The 21,004-nt window shown below is 60.9% G+C and overlaps 1 protein-coding gene across 2 annotated transcripts; it reads right to left on the bottom strand.

Moving 5' to 3' along the window:
• Positions 1-255: 255 nt before the first annotated feature.
• On the bottom strand, positions 256-10,320 carry PAK4 (p21 (RAC1) activated kinase 4; the record flags this gene model as incomplete). 2 transcript variants are annotated; one of them, XM_079723599.1, is made up of 8 exons in its annotated part: positions 256-1,219; positions 1,740-1,874; positions 3,152-3,277; positions 4,419-4,545; positions 4,822-4,955; positions 6,268-6,708; positions 6,901-7,362; positions 10,102-10,320. In XM_079723599.1, the coding sequence occupies 8 exons, from the start codon at positions 10,303-10,305 to the stop codon at positions 1,064-1,066; spliced, it is 1,785 nt and encodes a 594-aa protein (XP_079579725.1). In that variant the 3' UTR covers positions 256-1,063. The 2 variants fall into 2 exon arrangements, with proteins under 2 accessions (XP_079579725.1, XP_079579726.1); XM_079723600.1 differs by lacking the exon at positions 6,901-7,362 and having other exon boundaries at positions 10,102-10,305.
• Between the last annotated feature and the right edge of the window lie 10,684 nt (positions 10,321-21,004).

Here is a 21,004-nt window from a genome sequence, read left to right as displayed (position 1 = left end):
CTTCCAGGCCTGTGGGGCATCAATCCAGCCCTGTAACTGGCTGCTTGGACCGGGAACTCCCACCCACCCACAGACACGGCCCTGGCCCTGAACTGGGCTGGAATCCTGGGGTCAGCCAGGCCTCCCTCCCAACCCTAGAGCCCCTCCCCATCAATTCTCCCCCCAAGACGGCCTGGACGGGGGTTGGGGGGCCTCTATGCACACTGCACACACACAAAACAAGAAACTGGTTTAATTGTAAAACTAAGTTGAGGGAGGGGCGGGCGGGGCTGCGCTGAGGGGGCAGGAACCTGATTCTTCAAGCAGTGGTCCTGTCCCTGGTGCCACCCCGCGGGACAGGGACCATCCGTCCCCAGATGGGGGCTAGAGTGTTATAAAATGACAATATAAATAGACTTCTAGAAAAGAGGAGGCTGTTCCAGGTGCAGTAGTCATGTTCTGCAGAGGCTGGGGGTGGGTGGGAAGCCCTGAACCCCGTCCCTGCATCCAGCCACAGAGAGGGGTGGGGGGCAAAGGGAAAAGGCCACTCTTCAGACATTCATGATCAACCCCCGCAATGGCTCAGGGGGGAGGGGCTGTGGATCAGGCGAGGTCTCAGAGACACGCACTCGCAGGCTGGAGGACAGAGGAGCTGGACCTTCTACATGCACACATGCGTGTATACACACACACACGTGCGCGCGCGCACACACACACACACACACGCACACACACCTCTTTCGTAGTGTTGTCTCCACCCCTGGCGGCCCCCACTGCAGATTTCCAGTGATGGGAAGGCCGCCCGTCCTTCTTGGAGACAGGACAACACTGGGGCGGGCCTGTCCCAGAGGGTTGGCGGGTCCTGGGAGCCTCGTGTGCTCCCACAAGTCCCTGCGTTTTTTTAAAAGTCACAAAATCAAAACGGCAGTTCAGTAGTAGGGTCCCGCACACCCCCCAGCAAGGAGGGCAGTGCCATACAGAGTGTCTCCTGGGCTGGGAGGGGCAGGGGCCGGCCCTCCACTGGCCTCTGGCAGGGCAGGGGTGACCCAAGGGGCTCTTTGGTTCAGGGTCAAGGCGCTGGGCCTCATCTGGTGCGGTTCTGGCGCATGAGGGGCACGATGCTGGCGGGCGGGCCCGCTTTGGCCAGGAATGGGTGCTTGAGCAGCTCAGCCGCCGTGGCCCGCTGTGCCGGGTCACGCACCAGCAGGCGGTCCAGGAAGCCCTTCAGGGATGGCGACACCTGTCAGGAGGAGGACGAGAGGGTCAGGGGGTCTGAGAGCCAGCTCCACTGCTCACTCGCTGTGGGGCCTCAGTTTCCTCCTCTGTCAAATGGGCTGACATCTACTGCCTAAGGAGAGGGCAAAGAGGTCCCAGGAGCTTGGCCCCAGGGGCTCATTCCCTCCCCATTTCCAAGGTTCGGCAGGACCCTGGCAGCAACTGGGCCCTGGAGGCGCCCCTTTCTCACCAGGCAATTCCTCCACCACGAAGGCCCCTCTCCTGGACCTGGCTATGCTGTGTGAGTCTAGCCAGGCCAGCCTAAGCACAACCTCTAGGATGTGGGGTGGTGAGGGCACAGAGCTTACACAGACACTCGAGGCCTGGGGGACACAGGGGTGACCCAGCACACAGCAAGCGCCACCTTGGGAGGGAGCCATCCACACCCCAGTGCGGCCCGCACCCAGCGCTCTGCTTGGGCTCGGGGCTGGGTGGAGCCCTGTCCCCCCACCCCCACCTGCCTGCCGCCTGCGGGAGGGGCCCACCTTGTGCAGGTTCTTCAGTCGGGGTGGCAGGTTGTCCCGAATCATCTTCATGGCTTTGAGGGGTGGCTCATTGAAGTAGGGGGGCTCCCCATCCACCATCTCGATCACCATCACCCCCAGAGACCAGATGTCCACCTGCGGTGGGGATGGGGCAGCAGGGCTGAGCTGTGCAGGCACGGCCAGTGCTCGAGGGACACCCACAGAGGGATGGCCCTGCTTCTGTCTTTGCCTCTTCGCTCCTGGAATCCTTGGGCCCTGAACACCCTCGCTGATACCCAGCCTGCCGGACCCTATGCACTCCTCACCCAGGGAGCCCTCTGAAGGGTTCTGCCCACCCAGCATCTACCCCCTTCTTTTTTGCTAACCCCCCTCCTCCCCCTGGGCTCCTCTGGAGAACCCCCTCTCCCCGACTTCAGTCCATGGAGCATGACCAGGTAGCCTCATCAGCAAGAGTCCGGACACAGTAACTGGTTCAGGAGCGGGCACAGGACCCAAGCTGAGCCAGTCACAGTCAACCCTGAGACTTCAACCAAAATATTCAGGAAAACAGTAGGGCTCATAGGCAGGGAGATGTGTCCTCGAGTTGCCAGGGTCATGTCTGCTCTGACCAGGGGAGCACCTGCCTGACTGAAGACTACAAGGGGAAAATTCTAGGGACCCACAGCTTTCCATTTTGCTAAATCCGTTTGAGATGGTTTTGTCACTCACAGGCAGTCCTGACTGAGACGGTCCCTCAGAATCTCCTCCCAGCCTCCCCTCCCAGTGTGATCCCACTCCTGCCTGAGGTTCCCCCAAGATATGCTTCCAAGGGTACCTTGGCCAGGCCCTGGGTCAAGCCTTGTTGACTGACTGTGGAGGAATCCTCAGGGCCACAGGCCACAGCTCAAAGACCAGGCAGGTAACGGCAGGGAGTGAAGCAGGTCAGTGTAGGCAATAGAGATGGGTGGGGACTATGGCCAGGACGAAGGCACCCCTGCACTTTCTAATGTGGAGCAGCCCCTCAGCACCTGCTGACTGTTGCCGTGTGGGAATTTGGCCTCCACGTGGCCAGAGCTCTTGGTTTTCTGACAGAGGATAAAATTCAGACTTTCACGTGAGAGCTCTCTTTTTAAAATGCTTGCAAGAGCATCTTCAGAGCACATCGGCCAGTTTGTGGCCTCTGCCCCAGGCTGACAGGCAGGGCCAGGGCCAGGGCCAGGGCCACTTCTGCTCAGCATTCTGTTCCCATTGCTAAGCACTGGCCTGGCTCCAAACTAGAACCCAGTCAGCAACGAGTGCACACAGGCATGCCTACTTCTCCCCCAAACTGACCCCAGGGACCGAGCCCCCTCACCCCCAGCACTCTGGCTGTTCCGGACTGTCACAGCATAAACCAGCGCCGAGAGTGGGATGACCGGCCGCCTCTGACTCACCTCTGGCCCGTAGGGGAGGCGGGAGATGAGCTCCGGGGCCATCCAGTAGGGTGTGCCGACCAGGGACTTCCTCCGCGGCACCTCCTTGCTCACCTGGGCACAGAACCCAAAGTCCGACAGCTTCACCTGCAGTAGGACGTAGGCAGTAGGGTCAGAGGTGCTGGTGGGGGCAGGTTGAGCAGAGGCATTTCCTATTTGATCCCTCGGCCTCAGACGCGCCTGGGTCTCCACGATGCTGCCCAGAGGTTAGAGCCTCTGGGGAGCTCTGCCGTCTCCTGGCTGGGGCCCTCAGCCGTGTCACCTGCCCAAGGTCGCACCATCTGCCTCCGTGACAGGGTCTGTGCTGGGGCTCTCGGGGGAAGTGGCCCGAGTCCCAGGGGTACCAAAGGCTGGGCGGGGGCTCAGACTGGGGCTGGCTCCCAATGCTGTGCCCTGGGCCCCTGCTTCCCGGCAGGAAGCACACCTTCAGCTGGCAGGTGTGAGAGGGATGCAACCCTGTCCAAGGTGGGTACAAGGGGACACAGCCTGCCTCTGCAACAGCTACGTCCCCAGACCAAGGATTTATACCTTTTTTGGAACCGTGGGCCCTATTCGGACTCTTGAGGATGTCTATGGATCCTCCTACCCCCAGAGAGCATGCTCACACAGTCCCCCAAACACATCTGCAGACATCTTTAGGTGTTTGTGGACCCCAACGGAGACTCCCGGTGAAACTGAGCCTTCCCCCCACCCCCCGCCTCTGCTGACTGGCTTAATTTTCCTGGGGGAGGGCGGGCAAACCACCAACAAGAATTTGGTGAAAGTCAAGGGCCCCCTCCTACTGAAAATCATGTTCACTCTTGGAATATAAATGCAGGTTCTGGTCATTGTGAGGCTCATCCATGGACCTCAGACTCAGAACTTCAGTCCAGAAGACGGGAGGCAGGACTGGAGTCCACAGCCCACGCCTGGATGCCAGGCTAGCAGCAGGTTCTCACGTGGCCGAGAGCTGAGGCTGGTCACCCAAATGGAGTCTCCCCTCTCTGGGCCCAGGGCTAGACTACAGTTCCCAACGGCCTGTGACGACGGCAGAGCCCCCGCCAGCCTGAGCCCCTGACCGCAGGGGCAGAGGCCCCACTCGCGTGGACCCCCGACTCTGGACTGCTGCACGAGGAACGAAGGAACTTACTGCTCCTCATGAGACTGAACGCGGGGGTCAGAGCGCCCCCTACCAGCGGAGGGAGAGCTGGGCAGAGGCGGGGGAAGGCCAAGCCACCCCGTTCCTCACCCTGCCATCGTGGGTCAGCAAGATGGAGTCGCTCTTGATGTCCCGGTGGATGACCCCCTGGGCGTGGAGCACGGACAAGGCCTGCAGCACGGCCAGGCACACGGCGGCGATCTGCTCCTCGTTCATCCTGCGGGGGTGGGTGGGTGAGTGACGGGGACAGACAGGGCCCCGCCCTGGGGTTTAAGGGGGACACAACACTGCCCTGGGCTTTGAGGGGGACATGGCGCCACCCTGGGGGCCGGATGGGGACAGAGCCCGTTGGCTCTGAGACACGGCCCCACCCCAAGGGGTCTGGAGGGGGCCAGTCCTATCGTGGGAGAGGTCTGAGGGGACCCAGGTCCACCCTGGGGAGCCGGGGGAGACAGCAGGCCGGCTGTCACAGGGTCCAGCTGTCCAGCAGTACCTGGTGTGGGTGACGATGTCGGTGAGGGCGCCTCCCTCCAGGAACTCCATCACCACCCAGAGCTCGTCCCCGACCAGGTAGCTGTTGTACATCTCCACCACGTTCTCATGCTGGTAGTCCCTCATGATCACCACCTGGGCGTGGGAGGCCGGGTCGGCGTGGCGGAGGGAGGACCGCCAGCCCCTGCCACCGGAGCCCTCCCGCCTCCCTCTCAGCCTGGGTGTGGGCCCTGCCACACTGCGGGTCCGACTCCTGCTCATCGGGGTCCCCCTGGGCTGTCCTCCCACGGCCAAAGTCAAGAGACCTCAAAGGCAGCGTGGGCCTGACGTCTGCACTCTATTCCAGGGGTGCTCCCGCCCCGCACACACCCCACACTTCTGACGCTGGTCTCTGACCAGCCCTGAGCTGGGCCGCGAGTGGTGCTGATGGCCAGGCTGGTGTTGGGAGAGGGAGCTGGGACAAGGGCGTCTAAGCACAGGGCTGAGACCAGAAGGCCAAGCAGGTACTAGGCAGGTCAGATAAAAGGCGGTGGTGGGGGGTGGGGGAAGAGATTTCAGGGGCAGGAAGGCCTAGCAAGGCAAAGCCTCACGGAGCTGGGGGAACACGATGCTCACAGGGGCCACGTTACACTGGGGCAAAGCTGAGTGTGGAGAGGTCAGGAGGCAAGAGCTAGAGTCGGACGACCCGGGATGTGACATCCTCCTGGGACTCCTGCATCAGAGGCCGGGGGCTGCTCCCAACAGATTCCTCTCGGGAAGGAGCCAGGGGTCTGCCTTTGCAACACGCTCACTGGTAATGAGCCCCCCAAGGGCCAAAGCCTGAGGTCAGACAGAAGCGAGGCCTAGATGGGGGCGGATCTCAGATGCACGGCCAAGAGGCCAGGCCTTTGTCTTGAGGGCACCAGGGGGCGCTGCAAAGGGTAGTAAAGGGGTGTGTGACAGCCCTTTGGCTGCGGTGTGCGGAATGCCCAGGGGGCAGGGCCGAGCAGCAAATGGGGGAAGGAGTGAAAGGGCTCAGGGCTGACAAGCCGGGGTGGGGGCCAGGGAGGTCCAGCACTCTGGCCTGGGGACAGGAGTGGCGGGGCCTCTCTGAGACAGGGAACCAGAAGAGGCAGGTTTGGAGTACATGTTTCGGGGCCAAAATGGGACTTGGTGGGTATGAGGGGCCTGGAAGGCACGCAGAGGGTGGGGCTCAGGGGGCTGAGGGAGCCTGGAGCTGGGGCTCGGGGCCTAGCCAGGAACAGGACAGCCGTGGCCGTGGGGACAGAGAAGACAGCCTGGGGAGGTGTGACGCGTGAGGACAGGAGCCGGGCCCAGAACCCAGCCCTGGGGAACCCCATCCCCAAAGGCCCTCTCCCCTCCTCACCCCTACATGCCCTCAAAAACCACGGGGCGGAGGAGCCCCAGGAGGAGAGGTGAAGGGCGGGGGCAGGGGCAGCGGGCCCACCTCATTGAAGAGCAGCTCGCGCCTCTGCTGCTTGCGCAGGTCCATCTTCTTGACGGCCACCAGCCTGCCCGAGCTGCGCACGGTGGCGATGCACACGATGCCCGTGGAGCCCTCGCCGATCTTGATGAAGTTGTCCAGGTAGGAGCGAGGGTCGCCGGGGTCCACCACCAGTTGCAGGGCAGCCCGGAACTGCTCGTGGGACACTCGCTGGGGTTCCCGCTGTGGCGAGCGGGGTCCGGGGGGTCCGGGGGCAGGGGGTGCAGGGGGTGCAGTGAGGGTGCGGGTTGGAGGGGCCAGCTGGGGCTCGGAGGCGTGGGGGCCCAGCACTCCAGGGCTGGGGGGGCCGTGGGCTCGAACGGGGGGCCGGGAGGCGGAGGAGGACTGGGGGATGGCCAGGCCCCCCACCGATGGCCCATTGGGGGCCACGTTGTGAGGCTCCCCCTGCAACAGAAAAGAGAGGCGGCTGTCAGTGGAGGGGCCAGAGGGACAGAGACCCCGGCTGTGGGACAGACACATGGTGGTCAGGATGCAGATGGACGGTGGGCTGGGCACGGGTTGGAGTCGGTGGGTGGCAACGGGGAAGCTCCGGGTAAGGGGACAGTGGGGCGGTCCTGGGGCAGGGGGAGCAGTTACCTGGGTGCCCCGGGATGGGTGGTCCGTGTCGGCCCGCGGGTACGTGTTAAAGGGCCGGCCAGCTGCCACTTTCGCCCCGCTGGCCAGACTGACAGGCTGGTGGGGGGTGCCGACGTTGGGCCCAGAGAGGGGGCGCTTGTCCCGGGAGGACTCCTGGGGCCCCCCTGAGCCCTCCCTGGAAGACTTGGGCCTCTTGTCCGGCCCCACCCGCCTCCTGTCTCCACTGCTGCCACCCGCCTCGCTGCGACCAGCGACCCGGCCTTGACCGCCCGCCTTCTCTGGGCCCCCTCTGGCCGTGGCGGCCTGCTCCACGGGAATCCCGTTTTCCTGGCGGGCACGGGCGGGTGGCGGCGGGCTGTCTCTCCGCAGGGAGTTGGAGCGCGTCACCGACATGTTCTCAAACTCGTCGAGCAGCAGCGTGAGGGCCCCATCCTTGGCGCCTTTGCTGCCCCTCACGATGGTCTGGGGTCCGGGGCAATGGCGGGGTGGGGGCCGGGCAAGGAGGAGGGGGACACAGGACGTGTATCCGACACGCGAGGACAGGACAACACAACACACACAGAGACAAGACAGAGGCGGAATGAAGAAATGCCATGGGTGATGACAGGGCGGGGCGGGGGGCGCGCAGGAGCAGGGAGGCCCCTGCTGCCCCTCCCCCAGCACCTGGCCATGGGTGGCAGGAGGAGAGCAGGAGGAGAGCCTGCCCACTGGTCAGGCTGTCGCCCCCCCGGCGGGATGCACCCGGCTTTTTCTTGCTCTCCAGACTGGGGGGCGGTCCCTGCCCTGTGGGGTGCAGGGGAGGAAGGGCAGAGACCACGCCACCCCGTCATCAGCCCTGGAGAGCTGCAAACTACAGGATGCTGGGGCCAGGGCCCAGCTCGGCACTTCCTCCCCTGCAGCCCGCCAGGGCTGTTAACTCCAAACCATGCTCTCTGTGCCTCTGGAGGCTGCGGGTGGGTTAAAGCGAGAGTCAGAAAAGTTTGGGCCCAAAGTAGAGGGCAGGAGTGCCCCAGGAGCAAGGCTGGCAAATGCGAATGCCTGTGTAAAGCCTGTCCTGAATCCACCCTCACCCGCCATGGCCACCATCCTGATTCAGGTCACAGCCTCCAGGGTTCCCCCTGCCCCTGACTCAGCTCCAGCCACATGGGCCTCCTAACTGCTCCTAAAACACACCGGACACACTCCAACCTCAGGCACTGGCTGTTCACGCCGCCTGGAACGTCTTCCCCCAAGTTTGCCCTGAGCTCCCCTCCCCAGCACACCCCCCTTTCAGGTCTTTGCTGGAGGCTTTCGCTGACCACCCGTAGTCTGAAACGCCAGCCCCTAACACTCCCTATCCCCCTCCCCTGCTTTCCTTTTCTCTAGAGCACTTAAAACCAGCTGACATAAAGCATGCGTACAGCTGTCCATGGCCTGCTGCCCCAGTGCAATGATCGCGAGGGAGGCCACGGTTTCCTCCTGTCTGTTTCTGTTCTGGCTGCATCCATAGCACCTAGAACGGTGGCTGGTATGCAGAAGGTGCTCAATAAGCATTTGCTGAACCCATGAGTGAGTGAGTAAGGCAGGCAGGCTGGGAGGAGGCTGAGGGGAGCAGAACCCATGCCCCTCAGCCCTGTGCTGTCAATCACTGGCAGGCAGGGACATGGGCTGCCAGACATCCTAAAGCCAGAACCACCTCAAATGTGCAGAAAACACAGATCCCACAAAACCCACCTACAGGCCACCGTACCCCTGTGGGGCCAGCCCCTGCCCCCTGCCTCTCCTGGGCCTGGCTGCCAGCCTGGAGGCCTGGCCTTGCCCAGGGGCCCAGCCAAGCAAGGGAGACACCTGGTCAGGCGTTGGTGCTGGAAAAAGAGGTTGAGAAGTCCCTGGGGGTTGGGGGAGGGTCTGGGAGGACTAGGGAGTTTCCCAGCCTAGGGCAGCAAAGACGAGCGCCTACAGGGGCCCCAGGAGAGTGCCAGCCTGTGTGGCACCTTTGTGTGACTTAAGGTGCCCCTTCCTCCTGGATAACATAGTCCCAGGTAGGGCTTGTGGCTGGCAGGCCGAGCAGGGGCTAGATTTTAGGAAGCGCCCTAGTGCGGGCATCACCAGCAGACAAGCAGCCACAGGGCCGGGTAGGGGATGGAACTGAGGTGGGCTGGGTGGGGCCTGAGGGCCCAGAAGAGCTGGCACCCCGCCTGCGGTGGCAGCTGCCCCTCCAGTGGCCCCAGCCGATCTGTCAGGAGAAGCCAGAAATAGAGATTTGGATGTGAAGTCTCTTGCTTTTTTAGGCACTGGCAGAGAATTCAAAGTATCCAAAAGCCCCCTGCCTGGGGCACATGAACGCCTCAGTGGGCAGCCAGCTGGAGACCCTGGGGGAGGGGCGGGGCAGGATGAGTCAGCCCTGGGCCTGCCCCTGGGCGCTGAGCCTGCTGACCAGCCTGCCCATCTCCACCCCTCTGAACAACCCGGGTTGCATTCCCGTGGCCCTTCCCAGTTCCCACTGCCCTTCGGATAAAGTCCGTGCTCCGAGACAGGAAAGGGGTTAAGAACATGGGCCTTGGAAACGGACCTTGATTCAAATCCCAACTCCACCCTTTTGCTCAGATGGCAGGGAAAAAACCCAAACCAAAAAAACCCCAATGCTTCATGTGGGCCGTTTCCTCCACTAAAAGCCCTGACTCTCCACCATTTGCCCCAATGACTCCTCCTCGTCCTCAGCCCTCAGGGCTCAGCTCCGGTGTCCCCAACTCCAAGAAGCTGGCCTGGACCCTGGGGCTGGTCAGGAGCCCCCTCTGGGCTCCCCCAGCCCAGCCCTGAGCCCTTGGGGCAGTCACCATGAGGGAACGAGTCTGTGCTTCGCCCTGAGATGGGAGCCTGGTGAAGGCCCAGGACAAGTCTGTGGTGCTGGGGAGCGGAGCACAGACCTCAGGGCGTGAGGCTCCAGGACAGGAGCACGACTTGGGGCTGGTGTGGGGGACTGTCGGAGGGTCAGGGTCAGTGTAGGGTTCTCAGCAAGGTAAGGGGGGGTCAGCGTTGAGGCCAAGTGAGGGATCAGTGGGTAGAGGGGTGAGCGAAAGGTGAGAATTGGGGCGCGTCTGTGTGGAGGTCAGCAAGGGAGGGGGAGGTGTTGGCCGCAGGGTCAAGTGTGGGGTTGAGGGCTGGGGTCACCCCGAGGGGGTAGGCGTGGGTCAGGAGAGGCGGTGGTGGGCGCCAGCATACCTTGGGGGCCCCAGGCTGGATGGAGGTGATGCAGGCGGGGTCGATGAGGGGCTTGGGCCGGCGAGCTGACTCCTCGATCAGGCTCTGCCACTGGCGGGGCAGCCCCGTGAACTTCTGCTCGTGCTGGTCGAAGCCCGTGTGCACGCGGTGCTCAAAGTTAGACGGTGCCGAGATCTCAACCCGCTTCTTCTTCTTCCCAAACATGGCGCCAGGCTCTCAGCGTGGTGAGGGCGCAGATTTGGGCTCCTGCCGGCAGGCCTGTGGGAGGGGGCGGCTCGCCAGAACCTGCTATTTCTCCTCGATCCTCTGGCCCAGCCCTGGTGCTATCCATCCTCCTCTCCTCCCTGGTCTCCCCACTCCCCCGCGCCCCCTCCCCAGTCTGTCCCCCACATGCAGCCCAAGGGACCCCGTGAACAGCCAAGTCAGGCCCCTTGCTCAGAGCCCTCCTGTGGCTCCACCTCACTCAGGGGAGAAGCTCAGTCGTCCCGTGGCCCCGCCCCGCCCCATCATTCCTCTGCTCTCGTCTCGCCCTGTCACTCACACTGGCTTCCAAACCTCAGGGACTTGCACTGGCTGTTCCCTCTGTGGGGAATACTCTTCCCCGGTATCCACACACATGGTCCACTCCCTCCCTTCCTTCAGGTGTCAGAGTCGTTGGTGACTCCTTTCCTGAACATCCCAAGAAAAAGAGTCCCCATTCCCCACTGTCCTTCCATCACATTTCATAGCATGTTTAACTTCTGGAAATTCTGCTGCTCAGTCTGTGTTTACTAGTTCAGTGTTTACAACCCCCATCACTAGACTTTCAGTGCCCCAGGCCAGGTCTCACCTGCCCAGTTTCCTGGCGTCCCACTCCCTTGTCTCGGTCATGCCCAGCACACAGTATGTGCTCAGTGACTGGTTCCTAAAGGCCGCTGACACTATCCCTGCTTTGCCAGCCTGCACTCTGGGCTGGAAGCACCACATACCTTTGGTTACTTGTTCAACAAATGGTTACCAAGCCCCTGTCCTATGCGTGACCTGTAGGCAGCCTCACTGCTATATGCCCACTTTACAGATGAGGAGACTGAGGCTCAGAGGAGGGAAGTTCCTCACCAAGATCACAGAGAGGGGAAAGAGCCACTTCATAACAGATACTAACAGACCAAACAGTCCCTGTCTTTAGGGCCTGTGGTCTCCAGTCCTGTACTCAGAACAGTACCAGCACAGAGTAAATGCTCAATAAAAGCTGATTTAAAAACCAAAGGGGCTGAAGAGGACATGTGTGATGGTGGTGTCCCATAGGGGGACCACAGAAATGATGGGCAGGGGAGCCAGATGGCCAGAGTGCACATCTCTCTCTGTCGCCTACTACGTGTGACCTTGGGCAAGTGACTTAACCTGTCTGTGCCTTGGATCAGCCCCCACAGGGCTGCCGGGAGGATTAATGACTTAATACGAGCAGAGCTGGGTGCAGGGCTGGACACGGAGGGACGGCCCCGTCGGCATTTGCTCTTCTGATGATTAGGATGACTCCTAGCCACGTCTGGGGAAGGGGGCCAGGTGTTGCCCCCCAACCCACACACGGGCCCTGAGTCCCACAGACCTGGTTTGATGCTGGCTGTGCTAGAAGTGCCCTTGGGCACGAGATGTCTCCTCTTGGGGCTTCGGGTTACTCATCTGTAAAGTGGGAAGAAAACATCATTTGTCCATTATGCGTTCGTTCATTCATTCAGCAATAACCCACTCCTTTGTGCCAGCCTTGCACTGGTTGGTGCTAGGGATACTGCGGTGACTGAGACAGCCTCTGACGGCCCAGAGTGGTCGGCGCTGGGGTCACAGAGCGCCAGACCCAGCCTGGAGGGATGGCAGGCTGGGGATAAGGGAGGTTTTCCAGAAGAGGGTCCGTGTGAACTAAGACCCAAAGAACTAGCGGAAATGCACTGGGTGGGGATTTCTGTCTGGTTCATGGCTGGCTCCCCAGAGCATGGCACAGTGCCCAGCACAGGGTCGGCCCCAAGCTCAGTAAGTCTCGTGACCTAGCGAGGATGCTTGCGTGTGTCTGGGATGCGGCCCCTGCAGCCCCTGGTTCCACTCCCGGCTCCTTTCGCGGAGCAGCTCTGTGAGGTAAGGACGAAGAGGCTGCCATCCCCAGGCCAGAGGTAGGGACATCAGTGGGCAGCGATCCAGGGGAACCGGTTTGGCAGCAGGAGCCGCCCAGTGGGAGGCGGGTGGGGACCCAGCAGCCAACCTGCCTCAACTGGCCTGGGCCTCCCGGCCAGCAGGTGACCAGCGCCGGCGCTCCCCCAGGGGTCCAGTCTCCCTGCCTGCTCTGGGGTGGAACAGGCCTGGCCAGGGGGAGGGGCCCTCTGCCCCAGCCCCCTCTCTACCCCCCAAGCCAGGAGCCCCTTCAGCGGCGCTCCCGCATGCCAGCCCCCAGAACGCTGCCTATCCCGCCCGCCCAGGCCTCCATTCCTGGCCCACCTGCCAGAGGCCCTGACCTACCCTGTCCTCTCCTCTCTCCAGGTTTCTCTGCCCTCGACTCTCTCCCAGTTCCAGCTCCTAGCCTCATCCCTACAGGCTGACCTTCCCCCATCTTACCCGCTCCGCTCTGTCCCTCCAGATGTGTACCCCATGTCTCACCACCTCCGCACTGTCTTCCCAGATTTGCCCCCGTTTGGCACCGGGCCCAGCCTCACTCCTCACCTTGGCCTCTCTCACTCTGCCTGTCCATCCTCCGCCCCCTAGCCCAGGACCTGCGGGCCCCAAGTCAGCTCTAAGCCCTCTGCACGAATAGGGTTAGCCACAGGACCCCTCACTAAACCCAGGAGAGGGAGGGGCTCAGGATCCAGACGGGGTGGGCAGGAGGCAGCCTGGAAGACGCGGCAGCCACCTCTGCACACCGCCCCCGGCCCCGCCCCCAGCTGCCTGTGTGACCTGCAGGGGAAGGGGAAAGATGGGCACACCTCCGGATATTTGCCTGGGGCCAGCCCTTCCCTCTGGGCGCTGCATGGAGGGCAGGACAAACAGAGGAACCAACCGTGTTTATAATGATCAGGCGGGAGCCCCACCCTGGGGCACCTCCAAGCACTGCCGGCTCCCCCGACCAGAACCCCCCCTTCCCACCAAGTCCCCAAGCTCCTGACTTTATGGGGGCCACAGAGGGAAGGGAGAGGAGCTGCTACATATAAAGGGGCCTGCGCCAGCAGCAGAGGGGGCGGGCAAAGAGGAGGCGCTGGGGTTCCCAGGCAAGCCCAGAATTTAGGAGTCAGCCCAGGGCCAAGAGCCCAGCTCTCTCTGCCTGTGAAGTGTGGGTGAGCTGACCCACTGTGGGAGCTCACTGCGTGGCCCTGGGCTAGCAGCTCAGCTGCTCTGTGCCTCAGTTTCCTCTTCTGTTAAAAGAGGACCATGACAGTACCTGCTTCCTGGAGTTCTTGTAAGGAGTCACAGAGAACCCAGGCACTGATGGCCTGGCCCCAAGGCCAAGCGCACACAGCTGTCAGTCACCATCACAGCAGCAGCCAACACTTATGGAGCACCTACCGTGCCAGCCCCTCTCCTAAGCACTTGACCTGGAGTCCCTCATTTAATCTGCACGCCCGACCCCAGACAAAGGGGCCGTTTTGGGCTTTGTGTTACAGACAAGGAAGACGAGGCACAGAGAGGGCACCCCACTTACCCAGGTCACACAGCTTGGGAAGCAGAGTGGACACAAGACTCCAGCCCTGTCTAACACAGAGCCCGGGCCCCGCCAGTTCTCAGAATTACGGCAGGTGCATCCTTGGAGACTCGTGTGTGCCTGGGCCTGCTTGGTGTTCTGTGTCTAATCGCATTCCATCCTCACCGCTAACCTGTGAGATAGGCACGCTCATCATCCCCAGTTCACGAGTGGGGAGACTGAGGCTCAGAGAGGGGAAATCCTTTGTCCAGGGCACCTAGAATTTGAACCCAGGCAGTCGAGGACCAAAGTCCAGGCTCTTACCCACCTGTCCTGCGGTGGTGCTTCGGTTTTTGTCATTGCCATCATGGTCCTGGGCTCCAACCCTTCCTCCCTCCTTCCCCACCCTCTCTATCCACACCCAGACCTTGCTCTTCCTCTCCTACCCTGACCCCACCTGGGGGTGAGGGTCCCCAGCTCCTCCGACCTGCCCAGGCCCCCAGCGGTAGTGTGGGAGGCAGCACAAAGTGGGGCTCCGACCACCACCACCCCCACCCAGGAATAAGGAATTACTCGCCTTTTCCACGGGCCTTTGGCCTGTCGGTCTGCAGCAGAAAAGCTGTCCAAGAACCAGTCCCCACCACCAAATGTGGTTTACTGAGGCTCAGCCCCAGTACTCACACCCCTACCACCACCACCATCACCACCACCACGGGGGACCCATGACCCTGCGCAGATGCCAATGCTGAGCTCACCAACTCCCTGGCACTTAGGTGGAGTGGCTATGCTATTCTCACTCCCATTTTGCAGATGTGGAAACTGAGGCCCACAAAGGTGAAATCTCTTGCCAAGGTCACCAAGCAGAGGTGGGCTTGGAAGACAGTCTGATCCACTACAGAGTCGACATCCTTAAACTCCTCCCCGTGGCCCACGAGGTCCTGAGAGATCTGCCCATCAGCTCTCCTCCCACACGGCCCCTCCATCACTCTGCCCCAGCCACTCTGGCCTCTTCACTGTTCTTCAAACGTCAGACATGCCCCCACCTCAGGGCCTTTGCACTGGCAGCTTACAACCCCCACCCCCACCCCCCGTGCTGGAACTCTCTTCTCAATGATCTCCATATGGCTCCCTCCCTCCTTCCCTCGACCCACGTCTGCACACAAATGTCCCTGTTCCTGTCCTACCACCCTCTATGCCCCTTTCCTTGCTTCATTTTTCCTCATTGCACTCACCATATACTGTGTGTGTATGTGTTTGTGTGTGTGAGATTCTTTAGTGTCTGCTTCTTCCACCAGAATGTCAGCTCCACCAGGGCAGGGCCTGTCCTCTGTCTTGCTGCCCACTGTACCCCAATGCCTACAACACTGCGTGCCAGGCACTCAAGGAACACTTGGTGAACAAACACATTCGCCTGTACCCGCTATGCTACACCCCTGCTCGGACACCTCAGGCTCTGCCCAGGCAGTACCTGTGAAACTCTGGCAGAGAAACCCCTGGAACTCAGAGGCAGAGGGTGAAGCAGTGACCCCAGCGACACGGAACAAAGGAGGACAGGGTGCAGCCTGCAGCCACCAGCCGGGGCATAGATGCCTCTGAAGCCCAGTGTTTGATCTCTCAAATGCAGGCACATTTCCATCCTACTCTAAAATGTTTATTTCAATAAAAAAAAAAGTCTTTTGAATTATTTCACACGTGGGACGGGCAGTTTCCCACCTGTCCTAGCAAAAGCTTCATATTTTCCAGTCACCCCCTATGCTCACGTGTTCTACCATCAGACCTTTCATGAGACAAAAATGGCACCACTCTCCCCACCAAGGAAATCAGTGCACGTGGAAGAGCCAGATCTGCTAGTGTGGTAACACGGTCAAGGGAGTATGTGTGCGTGTGCACGTGTATGTGTGCGTGCGTGTGCACGTATATGTGTGCGTGCGCGTGTAGAGAACTCCTGCCCTCCACCTGCTCCAGCAGCCCTGAATAAAGCTGCCCCCCTCATCACCCCGGCCGTGGAGGGAGCTGACTCAGCCAGGGCCCCAGGGCGCAGGGGCAGAGCAGAGGATGCGGCAGGGGCCACGGCCACCCCTTCCTAGTCACCAAAATGAAACTAAAGCAGGAAGGGGGCGATGAAGAGGGGCTCACTGGCCCCAGCCTGCACTCAGCGCTTCCACCGCTGGTTCCCGCCCACCCTTCTGCCATGATCTTCACCCACCAGCTCCAGAAGCCCCCTCCCTGCCTCAGTTTACCGCCTACCTCCCTGGGCGGTGCTCTGATGATGGAGGGGGAGTCTGTCTCAACGTGGCGGCCCACGGCAGGCTCTCACTGCCCCCCGAAACCCCACACCGTCCCTCCTTCACTTCCTTTGCTCAGCTCTTGCTGCCCACCTGCGTGTCCCCCCACCCCCACCCCCCATTCTCCTCCTGCCCTGAGCCTAGTTCCACCAAGGAACTCTCTGGCACCTTGTCCCCAGACCCCGCCTCACGCTTTGGGACTGACACGTGCTCAAGCCCCCTCCTTGGCAAACACCTACTCTACCCACAAATGATCCATCACACTCAGCCCCCCACTCCTCTATCCAATCATCAATGCCTACCGAAGACTGATCTCTGCCAGGCCCGGGGCAGGGCCGACAGCAGAGGCCAGGAGCGTCAGGAATATCCCTGCGCTTTGCAGAGCTCACATCCTAGAGGAAGGGAGACAGTCAATAAATGAGATAAATCAGAAAAATAGCTAGTAAGTCAGGTGGTAAGTGCTGAGGAGAAAAATACAGCAGGGATCAGGAGGGTGTGGAGGGTGACGGGAGGTGGGAATTTTCAATGAAGTGGTCAGGGAGGGCCTTGCTGAGGAGGTGACACTTGAGCAGGGACCCGAGTGGAGAGAGGAGAGGGAGCCCTGTGGGTAGCTGGAGGAGGAGCACCCAGGCAGTGGGAACAGCCAGTGCAAATGTCCTGAGGCAGGAACGTGCTTGATGTGGTCAAAGAGCAGAGAAGAGGCCTAGTGGCTGGGGCAGGGTGGACGAGAGGAGAGAGGAGGGCAGACCGTGTAGGCACCTGTGGGCCATGGGTAGGACTCTGGCTTTTTTTTTTAATTTTTTTTTTTTTTATGTGGACCATTTTTTTTTTTTTTTTCTTTTTGCAGTACGCAGGCCTCTCACTGCTGTGGCCTCTCCCGTTGCGGAGCACAGGCTCCGGACGCGCAGGCTCAGCAGGCATGGCTCACGGGCCCAGCCGCTCCACGGCATGTGGGATCTTCCCGGACCGGGGCACGAACCCGTGTCCCCTGCATCGGCAGGCGGACTCTCAACCACTGCGCCACCAGGGAAGCCCTATGTGGGCCATTTTTAAAGTCTTTATTGAATTTGTTAAAATATTCCTTCGGTTTTACGTTTTGGTGTTTTGGCTGTGAGCCATGTGAGATCTTAGCTCCCCGACCAGGGATCGACCAGGGATCAAACCTGCACCCTCTGCACTGGAAGGCGAAGTCTTAACCACTGGATCACCATGGAAGTCCCCAGGACTCCTGCTTTTACGTGAGTGAGACAGAGCAACAGGAAGGTTCTGAGGAGGGGAGGGATGTGGCCAGACTCAGGCGTTCACAGGCTCCCGGTGGCTGCGTGTGGGGGCAGGAGCAGGGACACCTGGGAGGAGGAGGATGCGACAGTCCAGCAGGAGAAGAGGGTGGACGGGACCACGTGGAGCCTGTGGAGGCGGAAGGAATAGGCAGGTTCTGGGCACCCTGTAGAGGTTGAGACGGCAGGATTGCTGAGGACTGACACCACCTTTTGCAACAGCTGGAGCGTGAGCTCCATGGGGGCAGGGGCTTGGTCTGGTCTTGCCCATCGCCACATCCTACAGAGCCTGGCATCCTGGCATCCAGTCCATTCTCTCCCAGCCCTTAGCATCACCTAACATGTTATATGGTTATGATTGTGTCTGCTGTCTCCCTGCTAAGTCGGTGGCTCAGCGCAGGCAGGAGCAACGCTCTGGTTGGTTACAGGCTGGATCCCAGGTCTCCCCTCAGTGGCTGCTTGGGTGGATGGAGGGGACACACGTGTTTCAGCGCTGACTCTGGCCTATGCCTGCACCAGGCACGCGGACCAGGCCACAGTGAACCCTCCCAGTGGTTCTTGGGTGTGTGGGTGGAGAGTCCTCTTCCCTCCTGTTTCCCAAACTAGGAAACTGAGGCCCAGAGAGGGGAAGTCACTGCCCAGGGCCGCCCAGTGCCAGGGCACAAAAGCGTCGACTCTGACCCACGGAGAAGGCCTGTCACTGCCTCCTTAAGCCTCCTGCTTCCCAGCAGCCCTGGCTCCAGCCAAAGCTTCTACTACAGACAAAGGACCTCAGAGGTTTATGGGACAGGAACATGAACAGAGACAACTCTACTTCCGATGACCAAAACCAAGATCAGAAAGGCTGCTGTGGTTAGCAGGGATTCTGAAGAAATGTTAAACAAAACTCTGCAGGGCTTCCCACCTGGATGAAACTCCCCACTGTGACTCAGCAGTTGGGCCCTGCCACCAAGGGACCCCATCTCCTCCCTGCACTTCACCCCAGCCACGCTGGCCTCCTCCTTTTCAGTCTTGGACACATCAAGCTTCTTCCAGCCTCAGGGCCTTTGCACCCACTGTTCCCTCTGCCCAGAGCTGCATGGCTCCCCTTTCTTGATCTTCAGGTCTCAGTGCAAAGAAAACCTCCCCTGAGAGGCCTTCCCTGACACCCTGACAAAATTTGCACCCCTGCTTTATACTTCTCTGTGGCATTTATTATCACCTGGCATCATATACCTGTTGACTCTTGGTCCCCCCCTCCTTCCCCTCCCCCCAGCAGAGTATGGGCTCCCCAGGAACAGGGGCCTTTGTCTGTCTCATTCTTGTCGTCCCCCTGGCAGCTAGAGCAGGGCCTGGCACACAGCAGGTACCTGGTAAATATCTGTGCAACGAATGAGTGATGCCATCGCCAAAGTGATGAGGCTGGACCCTGAGGAGGAGCAGGGAAGGGAGGTGGGGCGGAGGGCAGCCAGGAGTCCCCAGGGCCTGTCCACACTGCCTGGAAGTCTGACCTGGATGCCTGTGAAGGAACTGAGCCTCTTGAGAGACTGAATCCGGCTATTTAGTGAATAACCTGGTGTGTGTTCCAAACACAAGGAGCGCCCGGCTGCGAGCCCACTTCCCCAGGCCCTCCCCACCACACAGCCTAGGCTGGGAATTGGAGGAAGTGGTGGTACCTTTTGGCCAGAAGCAAGAAGAACATCATACAGGGGGTGTGCCGCCAGAGATCCGCGTTCCCCACGATGGGTGAAAGCCCATAAAAAGACACAGATCGAGGGCCACCCGAGCCTTGGGGAGCGGGGCCTGGAGTCGGCCATGTGGGAAGTGACGAGCAGCCTGCTCTCCGTGTTCTGGCCACATCAGCGCCATCCTCCCCTCAGCAGGCCTCTGCACTGAGTGTGCTGGACAGGGGCTCAGAAGGCAGCCGATGAGTAAGAGCGGACGGCCCAGGCTCGTGCCCGCTCCACCACTGCCAAGCTGTGTGCCCGTGAGCAAGTGACTCTGGGCCTCCGTGTCCTCATCTGCAAACTGGGGGTAATGATAGTCCCTATCTCCTGGGAGTGTTTGGACGATCGAACCAGATGACCCGTGCAAAGCGCTTAGAACAGTGCCTGCCGCCGCGTGGGTCCTCACTACTACAGGCTAGCTGCTGTTATCATTACTGGCACTGCTGTTGTTGTTGCTGCTGAACGAATAAAGGAAGAAACAAATAAAGGACAGAGGATGCTGAGCACGGTTTCCCAGAGCAAATGTGCCAGTCTGACTATCTCTGTTTAAGACTTTCCTTCTCCAGGGCTGGGATGGGGGAGCATAATGGGCCCCCATTATGCTCTGATGACCCCTCCCAAAGGACAGGGCCTGGGGCCCTCTCAGCCACCCTGTGTCCCCAGCCCTGCCCAGCACAGGGCGAGGCACAGCTCAGAGAGTGTGGCTGAATGCAGAGATGGTGCTTCCTTTACCCCAAGGTGCTCTAAGCCCCCAGGGAGGCCAGGCGGCTCCTGTGGCAGCCCCAGGCTCGGGTGCCCCCCTCCCCGCCTGGCCAGGCTCAATAGGGCACAGACACAAAGGGCACTGCTGGTGTCCCTCACCCCCCAGAGGTACCCAGGGTGGGGATGGATGCCACAACAAACCTGAGAGTGTGGGCGAGCCCCCAGGGACTGGGGAAATCAGATTCGACTTCATTCATTCCTCCCCTGCGGTGGGGCAGGAGGGAGGGAGGGGGCGACAGGCAGAAAAGAGGCTCCAGTGGCCTCCCAGGCCCCTCCAACCTAAGTCCTTCCCCACCACACACACACACACACACACACACACGCCCGAGACACAGAAGCCAATGAAGTCGCTCCACAGTGCACAGCTGTCCTCAGAGACTGACACAGACATGCAACACAGACGTCCAGCCACATAACCACAGACATACGAGAGCACACACACTGGTTGCACGGAAAAGTCCCCAAGCAGCCTGAGACGGAGCAGCCGCTTGCCCCACACTACCCGGGCACCCTGCTGGCGGCTGTACAGGGGCCTGGGCGCAGGAAGGAACATCCCACCCCCGAGCCTCAGCTCCCGCCTCAGGAACACAGGCCCCAGCAAGTGGGCCGGACGCAACTGTGAGGTGTCAATGGGAGAAGGTGGGGAAAGCAGTCTTAAGAGGGGCCTGGCTCAGAGGAAGTTCTCAGAACGGAAGGGCCGCAACACTGGAGACCCACGGCTGGGACCCCAAGAAGTCAAGGACCCGGGAGCCCCTCCACAAACAATGTAAAGACCCGTACACCCCAGAGATGGAGGGACTCCGGAGAGACCCAGAGACACGTACAAGGATCCTGGGGGAACCAAATGACACAACGATATGGACTTTAGCCACCACCTAGAAACACAGCCACATGCTTGCACACACATAATCCCACAAATGCTCCGTTATGGCTGGACTCACTAGGAGGGCAGACCCCAAGACCCTCCACACACCTAGGAACGCTCCTGAGACAGAGTTAAACCATGAGATCCGCACACAGACCCAGGCATGCCCACAGCCAGCTCCAGGGTCACCAGTGGCCCAGGGAGGCACAGCCCCTTGGAAACACCGCCATGCAGACCAGACCCCAGGAATGCGCTCCCACAGAGATGCTCAGGGGAACCCGTGCCGAGGTGTGGGCTAAGCCCCAGCAGAGAGACACCTGCCACCGCCAACACGGACACACACACGGCCACCCCGCCCCTGGCCCTAAGAA

This window comes from Hyperoodon ampullatus (assembly GCF_949752795.1).
Source record: "Hyperoodon ampullatus genome assembly, chromosome: 18".
Classification (NCBI taxonomy): Eukaryota; Metazoa; Chordata; class Mammalia; order Artiodactyla; family Ziphiidae; genus Hyperoodon; species Hyperoodon ampullatus.
Note: the sequence above shows the minus strand (reverse complement) of the source record. Positions and strands in the feature narration are given on the sequence as shown.